The sequence below is a fragment of the Neofelis nebulosa genome, chromosome 15, assembly GCF_028018385.1.
Source record: "Neofelis nebulosa isolate mNeoNeb1 chromosome 15, mNeoNeb1.pri, whole genome shotgun sequence".
In the NCBI taxonomy this organism is placed as follows: Eukaryota; Metazoa; Chordata; class Mammalia; order Carnivora; family Felidae; genus Neofelis; species Neofelis nebulosa.
The window spans coordinates 4,285,969-4,295,670 of record NC_080796.1 but is presented as its reverse complement, the minus strand read 5'-3'; the positions used below and the strand labels follow the sequence as shown (position 1 = coordinate 4,295,670).

The following is a 9,702-nucleotide window of genomic DNA, read 5'->3' as shown; positions in this document are numbered from 1 at the left end:
CCTCGCCACGCCCCCCCAACCCCAACGAAAGGACTAAGGGTGCCCTCTCCACGCCCCTCTGCCTGGTCCAGACGAGCAGCCACAGTCCCAGCCTCCGCCTCGCCCTGTTCCACGACCCCCAAGCTGGAGGCTTGGGGAGTGGGGGGCACAGCTCACAAAGAGCCTTTTGAGCCCAGCGCCTAGGGGACGCCCCTGCCCAGGCCTAGGGAGGGGATCTAAGGCATGAGGCTTTGCCCTCCAGGGCCTGGGAAAGGTCCTAGGGCCAGCCTGGTTGGGTGAGGGGGCATCAGAGCCCAGTAGTCTCCCTGGAATCCCGCCCCCACATCCTTGTCTCTATGCCCCCAATCCCTGTTTCTGGGGATCCCATTCCCTCCCATAGGGTGACGCTCAGGGAGGGAGTGGGCTGTGTGAGCCCTGAGGGCTTGGCGGGGTGGGGGTTGGGCCGGGAGCCCAGAGATGGAGGCGGAAGGCCAGGAGTGCGGGGATGGAGGGACTGCGGCTAGGGTTACCCTGGACGCCAGGGTCAACTCACCCATCTCCAGCCTGGTCTCGGCAGCGGAGGCAACAGCAGCAGCGTCGGCGATGGCTGCGCGGCACTCGAGGCCCCAGCGGGGAGATACTGGCGTCTGCTACAGCCTCTCACCCCACCTCGAGCTCCTGCAGAGTCTAGGGCGAGCGCAGGGCATCGTGGGCCTTGAGGCCCCGCGCCCGGCCCACATCCCCGCCTCACGCCCCCACTTCCACCACTTCCGCCTTCCAGGCACTGCCGCCAGGCTGCACCCTGGGACGCGGCGCGGGGGAGGGGCCCCCCCGGGAAGGGTGTGTGGGGCGAGAGGGGTGCCAAAGGGAGGCCGGAGCTAGGCGAGAAGAGGTGCCAGCTCCTGCCAGGCTCCCCGGCTCCGGACCCCACCCCATTCCCCCACCGGAGCCCCCTGCCTTTTGTTCGCAGTTCCCCTGTAGGCCCGGGGCCCTATAGTCTCCCTGGCATCCAATAGTCTCCCTGGCATCCGACCCTCACCTCTCTGTCTCCACGCCCGCAACCCCCGGGCCCGGGGCTCCCACTCTTGCCCCAAGGGTCACGCTCAGGGAGGGAGTGGGCTGTGGGAGCCCTGACGCTGTGGGAGGGTGGTTGTGCCGGGAGCGCGGAGATGGAGGCTGAGGGCCAGGAGGAGGGCATGGATGGAGGGGCTGCGGAGCGGGTTCCCTGGGATGCCAGGGTCAACTCACCCATCTCCAGCCTGGTCTCAGCAGCGCAGGCAACAGCGGCGGCGGCGGCGGCGGCGATGGCTGCGCGGACCTCGAGGCCCCCGCGGGGAGATGCTGGCGTCTGCTGCAGCCTCTGACCCCATCCCGGGCTCGGGTGGAGGCTGAGGCATGCGCCCGGCATCGCGGGCATCGCGGCCCCGCGCCCGGCCCATAGCCCCGCGTCCCGGCCCCACCTCCACCCCTTCCCGCAGTCCAGGCACGGCGGACAGGCTGCACCCTGGGACGCGGCGCGGGGAAGGGGCCACCTGGGACGGGCGTATGTGGCGAGAGGGGTGCCAAAGGCAGGCCTCAGCGCGGCGAGCAGAGGTGCCAGCTCCCGCCTGGCTTAGCAGCTCCGGACCCTGCCCCACCACCCACCGGAGCCGCCCCCCCTCCGTTCACAGTGCCACGCTGGGCCTGGGCGTGGGAGTGGGAGCCCAATAGTCTCCCTGGCATCCGGCCCCCACCTCCCTGTATCGAAGCCCCCAACCCCCGGGCCCGGGGTTCCCGCTCCCGCCCCTAGGGTCATGCTCAGGGAGGGAGGGGGCTGTGGGAGCCCTGAAAGCGTGGGGGGGGGGGGATTGTGCCGGCAGCGCGGAGTTCAAGGCGGAGGGCTAGGAGTGCGTGGATGGAGGGGCTGTGGCGCGGGTCCCCCGTGACGCCAGTGTCAACTCACCCATCTCTAGCCTGGTCTCAGCAGCGGAGGCAACAGAGGCGGTGGCGGCGGCGGCGGCGGCGTTGGCTCCGCGGCCCCCGGAGCCCCAGGCTGGGAGATGCTGGCTTCCGCCGCAGTCTCTCGTCCCATCCCGGGATCCGGTGGCGGCTGCAGCGGGCTCCAGGCTTCGCGGGCGTCGCGGCCCCGGCCCGGCCCCTATCCCCGCCTCACGCCCCACCTCCACCCCTTCCCGCGGTGCAGGCACGGCCGCCTGGCTGCACCCTGGGCTGCGGCGCGGGGAAGGGGCCCCTCGGGAGGCGCGCGTGGGGCGAGAAGGGTGCCGAGGCGAGACCCGAGCGTGGCGAGCAGAGGTGCTGGCTCCCGCTGGGTTCCGCGGCTTTGGACCCCGCCTCACCCCCCACCGGAGCCCCCTCCTCTCTGTTCGCTGCGCGGCGCTGGGCCTGGGGGGGGGGTGGGGGGCATCGGAGCTTTGGTTACCGTTGACAGTTAGGCCTCTGTGCGCATGCGCAGTGGATGCCTCTTCTGAAGTGCGCAAGCGCGCTTGTGTCTGGCGGTATTGCTTGTTGCCGGTTACTGAGAAGTGGCAGCTACCAAAAGGCGGATCCTCATTGCTGGGGTGTTGTGGCCAGGCGGGTTTGGCCTGTCTCCGGCGCTAGTGTTGGGCTCGGGGGGTAGTGGAAAGGGAGGGCGGGGTGAAGTCTCTGTGGAGCCCGCAGGCTTCACAATGAAGAGGAATTGGGGGTTCGGGAGGGAGAAGGGCATGTCGCCCTTGGGCTCCGCTTCTGGCTTGCAGAGGCAGGGCAGGGGCGTTGGGCAGAAGAACAATGGAATTGACAACTTGCTGCTGGGTTACCATGTCCAAGACAGAGATCTCAGAAAGATCCACAAGGCTGCCTGTGTGGGCAACGCAGCGCAAGTGCAGCAGATTCTGTTCTTCGCGGAAAATGGCGTGGATGATAGAGACAAAATGAACAGGTAATAGGGGCTTGGAGGCTGGCAGGGAGGAGGCGGGACGGACCTGGGAGAAGAGCACACCTGGCCTAGCTCTACCTGTGCATCCGAGCCCTCCCTCGGGGAGCTGGGTTCTCTTCCCTCCTGAGGTCCCGCTGCCCCTCGGTCGTGGGAACCCTATGTGGTCTAGCACCAGGCCAACAGCGTGAGCGGCAAAAACAGAGTCTTCAGCTGCCCTGGCACGTACCCCGTAATTCCTGAATAGACCACTTGACTCTCAAATTTGACGTGATTTACCCAAATTTCAATAGTAATACACACGAAATTAAGTGTCGACAACATGTTGTTTGTAATGGACTCATTTTCATACCATAACGTCACAGAAAAGTGCATAATGGGAGAAATAATTCCTGTAATCAACTTCTGGGCTAGAAATTCTTGGGACAAAATCCAGTATCCAGTTTATGTCTGTGTACACTTAGGTATGTGTGCTATTTCCTGAGGGACCTTGGAAGGACATTTTGAAGTGGAAGATGGCTCTGAATAGGAGGACTCCTTTTTCTCAAAATGTGTGCCCTTCCTGTATTTGTCAGTGTTAGGTAAAGCAAATGAAAGCATCCTGGTTTTAAGAATTTTGAGCTACACATGCTCTTCTTGTGATGTCATTAAGGAAAGTTTTGGACTCACTATCTTGTACATCTGAAATTTATAGAACACTGTATGTTAACAAACTGGAATTAACCTAAGAACTTATGTTTTTATATAGGAGGTAGATTTGCCCTTCCAGATATCAAAATATACCTGAAATTTCCACAAATTATTCATTTACACACAGCTGAAAAGACAGATAAAGGAGTGGTGCAGAGTAGAACATGACCAACGCTCAAATATACATAAGACTTTAGAATTTCATACTGGTGACATTTCATATTAGTAGGAAAAGGTGAACTATTCGTAAGTAGTGGAGAAACAGCCGATTTGGAGAAAACTTGTTAGAATTTTATCTCCCTAAATTAAGTTCCAGATGGGATGTCAATTTAAAAATTTTAATTGGCAAAATAAGAAAAGTAACAGAAAAAAATCCTACAAATGCCTATTTACCCATCCTAAGAATGACTTGAAAAGCAAGACTTTTGGGGGGTGCCTGGGTGGCTCAGTCAGTTAAGCCTCTGACTCTTGATTTCGGCTCAGGTCATAATCTCATGTGTTCGTGTTTTCAAGTCCTTCGACGGGCTCCCTGCTGTCAATGTGGAGCATGCTTGGGATTCTGTGTTGCCTCTCTCTCTCTCTCTCTCTCTCTCTCTCTCTCTCTCTCTCTCTCTCTTTCTCTCTCTCTCTCAAAAAAAAAATGGGGCCCCTGGGTGGCTCAGTCGGTTAAGTGGTCTGACTTTGGGAGTCATGATCCCGTGCTTTGTGGGTTCGAGCCCCGCTTCAGGCTCTGTGCTGACAGCTCAGATTCTGTGTCTCCCTCTCTCTCTGCCCCTCCCTTGCTTGCACGCTGTGTCTCTGTCTCCCAAAAATACATAAATATTAAAAAATATTTTTTTATATCAAGAATTCTGGAGATTGATTTAGCAACATAAAAAACTAAAAGCCTCTATCAGAAAATAATATTATTAAAATAAAAGACAATGCACTTGCAAATATTTACAACATATTTGTATCAGACAACAGAATCTATCTTCGTTTTACAGAGAAGTCTTTGAAATCAAAATGAACAAAAACCTGTAATTTGAAATCGTGCAAAGTATTTCTTTGCATATCTACAAGGGACCAGTGGACATAGGGAAATATAGTGTCCCTGGGAAAAAAGAAATTTAAGTGAAAAAGCGACTGAAATACAGTTTTCCATCTACAACCTTTGTGAAAATAGAGTGATGGTGCTTATACTGCCGCTAAAGTTTAAGTTGTTTTCAACTTTCCAATAGACAATTTCGTGTAAGTACCACATTTTAAAAATATGTATTCCTTTTACCCATCAATTTTATTTCTACTAAAATATCTTTAGGAAATCACTAGAGATAAATGACATACATTTTGCTTTTCTCAGCACTATTTAAAATAGCAATGTATTAAGAAGAACTCGTATAATGGCTTTTATAAGTAAATGTCATTACATCCATAAGATGGATATGTGATCATTGAAAGTGGCATAGATAATAGATATACACAGAGATGCAGAGCTGTGCTTTAGTTGATCATTAAGTGAGAACAAAAATCAGTGTGATCATAGGTACACACAAGCAGACTACGGTTTTATGTTAAGCCCAAATATGCACAAAATGGGATGACATTTGTTATTTCTGAGCCTTTGTATTTACATGCATTTTTCTTTGCCTTCAAAGAAAATCTGTGCTTTCTACAGGAAAAGGTGTATAAAGGTCCTATTAAAAGTTTATTATCAACAGAAAGGGTTTATTGTCGTTGAAGTAATCCTGGAGAAGAGCAAGAATATTGATCTTATATACATAAAAATAATTTCTCACTTTGTGTTAAAAAATATTTTTGGATGTAAAATAAGAAAAGTGAGTTAATTAAAATGATTTTTGAGGATTGGCATATTTGGACAACTTTTGGCCTCTTCAGAAGTAAAGGGAGTATTTTTATTTGCACTTGTAGATTTTATTATGCATATATTAAGCATATACATATGTTTTCTGTTATAGGTAGCTTTATTACGAGTAATAGGTAAATGGTTTATATTAATCATGAAAATAAAATATATTAGTTGTGTGCTTATGAAAAAAATAAGACTTAGCAGATATAAGTGATTATTTACTGTTTCAGAAGTATGCTTTCCTTTATATACCTTTTCTTTAAAAATATTGAACTCTCCAAATGTATTTATCCACTCTTTCCATCCATTTATTTATCACCTAGAACCTGCACATATATTATTTAGCGGACATACTCTACCCAAGATCCTTTTGTTCACAAAGACTTCATTTTGCACAGTATGAGCAAGATGAGGAATTTTATTTATTTATTTTCTAAAGATTTTATTTTTTTAAGTTTATTTATTTATTTTTTGAGAAGGATGGGGTGGGGGTGGGGATGGGGACAATGGAAGGACAGAGAGAGAATCCCAAGCAGGCCCCGTGCTGAAAGCAGGAACTTTTCCAATACACTTTTCCAAGAGTCCCAGCATGGGGCTTGAGCCAGTGAACATGAGATCGTGACTTGAGCCCGATCAAGAGCTGCACGCTTAACAGACTGAGCCACCCAGGTGCCCCAGCTTTTATCTTGTTTACTTTATGTTTTAAGTGTTATTTATTGTTGAGGGTGAAAGCATGAGCAGGGGGAGGGGGAAAAGGAGAGGAGGGACAGAGCATCTAAAGCAGGCTCTGCACCAGATTTTATTTTTAAGTAATCTCTATACCCATCGTGGGGCTCAAATTTACAACCCTGAGATCAAGGTCCTATGCTCTACTGACTGAGCCGGCAAGGCACCCCTAAGATGAGAAATTTTACATTGAAGTATTAGGATTTACTCTCAATGGGAAGTTTTCCTCTTTCCTGTCAAAGTTTCTGAATATAGGAAATTGTAAAAGATAACCTTTACCTGCCCTTCTGAAATTTACGATAGTAGTAGGTACTAATATTGATCACTGGAAATACTTGATTTTCGTACAATCTGTAGACCTCAATACCTAATAAAATGAGCTGTTCCTAGTCATTGGAATCCTGAGTTTCCTGTGGCTTAAACTTTCTTGAGAAGCAAAGTAAGGAGTCCTTAAAAAATGTTTTCCTTTTGTTAATTTAGTCCTCTTTTCCTATAATGCTTTTCAGAACTAAAATTTATTTAAGTGCCAATCATATGACTAGAACTGCAATAGACCTATTGTATATACCATCATTTCACATAATGGAAGGCACCAAGATTCTATGGTGTCCCACTATTTTATATGCCAATTATTTTTTTAAAGTCCTGCCATTTACAGTTGTAAGACATTTTGAGTTATAAATTGCATTCCAATATCAGAGATATTAAAATGTGACAAAATGAGCATCTTAGAATCATTGAAACGCAGTATTCTTGCTAATCCTTAAAACATATCTGCAAAGTAGGTGTAATTGTATCAAGGTACCTAATTGAAGTGTTGTTTATGTAAAGCAGTAGTAATGGTAAAAATTATATTATCCAACAACTATTGAGATGTTATTTAATTATATTATCCAACAACTATTGAGATGTTATTTGTGCTAGGAAATGTTCTAAATACTTGCATAGATCCTCATTTAAGCATCACAACGAGGTCTTGTGAGATAACTACTCAGTATTTCATTTCATTTCATTTCATTTCATTTTATTATCTTTTTTTTTTTTTTACTAATCTCTGCACCTACGTGGGGCTTCAAACTCACGACCCTGAGATCAAGAGTTACATGCTTTTCAGACTGAGCTAGCCAGATGACACGAGACAACTACTATTTTTATCCCCTTTTGTTGAGGACATTGAGGATAAGTCTAAGCAATAACTAGTGAGTGACAGAGTTAAACTAGGATTCAAACCCAAGTGGAGCTGAATCCCCAGGTCATGCTCTTTCTCTTCAAACAGGCCACTCTTTTATTAGTGTGATGAGTAATCACTACTAAATATTGTACTTTCTCCAGAGGAAAACTGAATCTTTGTTTTGGAGGCATAGGAATAACATGCTACTTAATGTTTACAATTTCCTGAATTAACTGCAAGTTTTGAGAGAGTGCACTATCATTTCCTAAAAAGTCCTCTCACTTTTTTAGGACTGCTCTCCATTTGGCCTGTGCCAATGGCCATCCAGAAGTGGTGAGCCTCCTAGTAGAGAGGAAATGTCATCTTAACCTCTGTGATCATGAAAACAGGACAGCTCTCATGAAGGTATGTAGTACCAGCTATGTCTGCCTGAGATAGATTTGATGTCATTACTTAGAATGAAAATGAAATTATTGCCTTGAAACAAAACGAATTGGTGAAACCTGTGGCATGCTTACTTTAAATTCTCAGAATTTACACTCTGTTTCTTGGCATATCACTGACAGGCCGTACAGTGCCAGGAAGAGAAATGTGTAAACATACTATTGGAAAATGGTGCCGATCCAAATATTAGGGATGTGAGTGGCAACACTGCTCTCCACTATGCGGCCTTTGGTGATAATATATCCATAATAGAGAAGCTGCTGCTATACAATGCGAATACTGAAGCAAGAAATAAGGTAAAGAACTAATTTATACATTATTTGAAATTTTATATATACACGTGAATATTTTAGCCACAAAATGTTTTATTTCACACACACACACACGCATGCACGCATGCACACACATACTCACTCACTGAATTCTATATATCAGGCCCTTTCATCATGGAAATAACTCCAATGCCAAGTCAGGGAGGGCTAGAAAAAAGTAGTGCCCACAGAAAGGGCAAAGTTGTATCTCCCAGCCACCCTTCCACCCCAGAAAGAAAATGTTTCCATTAGTGCCTACAAGTGGATGGTAGTCTCAGAGCCCATAAAGGACTAAAGGTCTAGAGGGGAGTGAGGCGACGATGGAGGCTGGGTGCTATGCAGGGGCTTAGGCAAGGGGTGCTGCTGGGGATAGGTGGGAGGAGGAATGGAGACCCAGACCCAGCAGGGAGAGCTTGGATGTGTGCAAGCGGGAGGAGAAAGCAACAGGTTGCAGGTGCTGGGCACTGCAGGCCCCGGTGCTCTGAAGATGAGGACATTGGGGTCAGGTCATGTCTGGACATCCAGCAAAGGCATCTACTTGTGTTGGTAGCCACTCGGCCAGCCATGTACCATGTTGGGGTGTCCCACTTCAGAGAGTAGCTCCTGCTCAACCTTGTGTAGCTCCTCAGCAGGGTTGTAGCTGTACATGGGGAGTAGATGATGGCCACACTTGCTGGCCCACCTTCCTTTTCTTTGACATGCATTACCTCTCACTGCTGAAGCCCCTAGAGGAACACCCTTGGTTGACATGGGCAGGGTCAATTTTACGTATTCGGAAGTTCAAGGGTTCCCTGAATGAAAATATTTGGCAGTAACTTATTTATCTAAGATTTCTTTCTTTCTTTCTTTCTTTCTTTCTTTCTTTCTTTCTTCCTATTATTTTTTATTTATTTTTGAGAGAGAGAGAGAGAGAGAGAGAGAGAGAGAGAGAGAGAGAACAAGAGGGGGAGAGGGGCAGAGAGAGAGAGGGAGACTCAGAATCTGAAGCAGGCTCCAGGCTCCCAGCTGTCAGCACAGAGCCCAATGCAGGGCATGAACTCATGAGCCATGAGATTAAGACCTGAGCCAAAGTTGGATGCTCTACCAACTGAGCCACCTAGGCACCCCTACGATTTCATTTTAAATAAGGATACTTCTAAAGAAACAGAGAATACTGCTTTGTTTTATGTATTTATGGCAAATATTTATGAAAACAATATATTTGTTAAAGGTAAAACTTATTTTTTTTCAAATATTTTTCCCATCCAATTTTTTTTATTAGTGAAAAACAACACAGGAAAGCAAAATTTGCCCTAGGCTTTGTCTTAAAACTCAAAGAAAAGAAATGCATTTTACAATAAAAAATATTGCTGCTGTTGACAAGTTCCTATTTGATAAAAAAGTGATTTATAAAAATGGGATTTATCTTTTATTGGCCAAGGCTTAAGAGAAAAAAGGGGAAAGGAGGGAGCAGTCAGAACTAAGTGGGCCAATTTGGAAATTTGACAAGTGAGAGAAAATATCAAGAAGAGGTTGTTTGTTTTATTGTTTTTTTTTCCCCTTCAGTTTATACGTTTAGTCAAGGAGTCTTCAATGTTTGAGGGGAATAATTGTTACTTAGGGAAAGAGTGAGTTGCAAACC

The 9,702-nt window shown here is 47.5% G+C and overlaps 1 protein-coding gene across 1 annotated transcript; it reads left to right on the top strand.

Annotated features, from left to right (window-relative positions):
* Nucleotides 1–1,873: 1,873 nt before the first annotated feature.
* On the top strand, nucleotides 1,874–8,108 carry LOC131496461 (poly [ADP-ribose] polymerase tankyrase-1-like). Its single transcript, XM_058702020.1, has 4 exons — nucleotides 1,874–2,372; nucleotides 2,503–2,896; nucleotides 7,617–7,731; nucleotides 7,893–8,108. Exons 1-4 carry the CDS (start codon nucleotides 1,874–1,876, stop codon nucleotides 8,076–8,078), a joined length of 1,194 nt encoding a protein of 397 aa, XP_058558003.1. The 3' UTR covers nucleotides 8,079–8,108.
* Nucleotides 8,109–9,702: the final 1,594 nt, after the last annotated feature.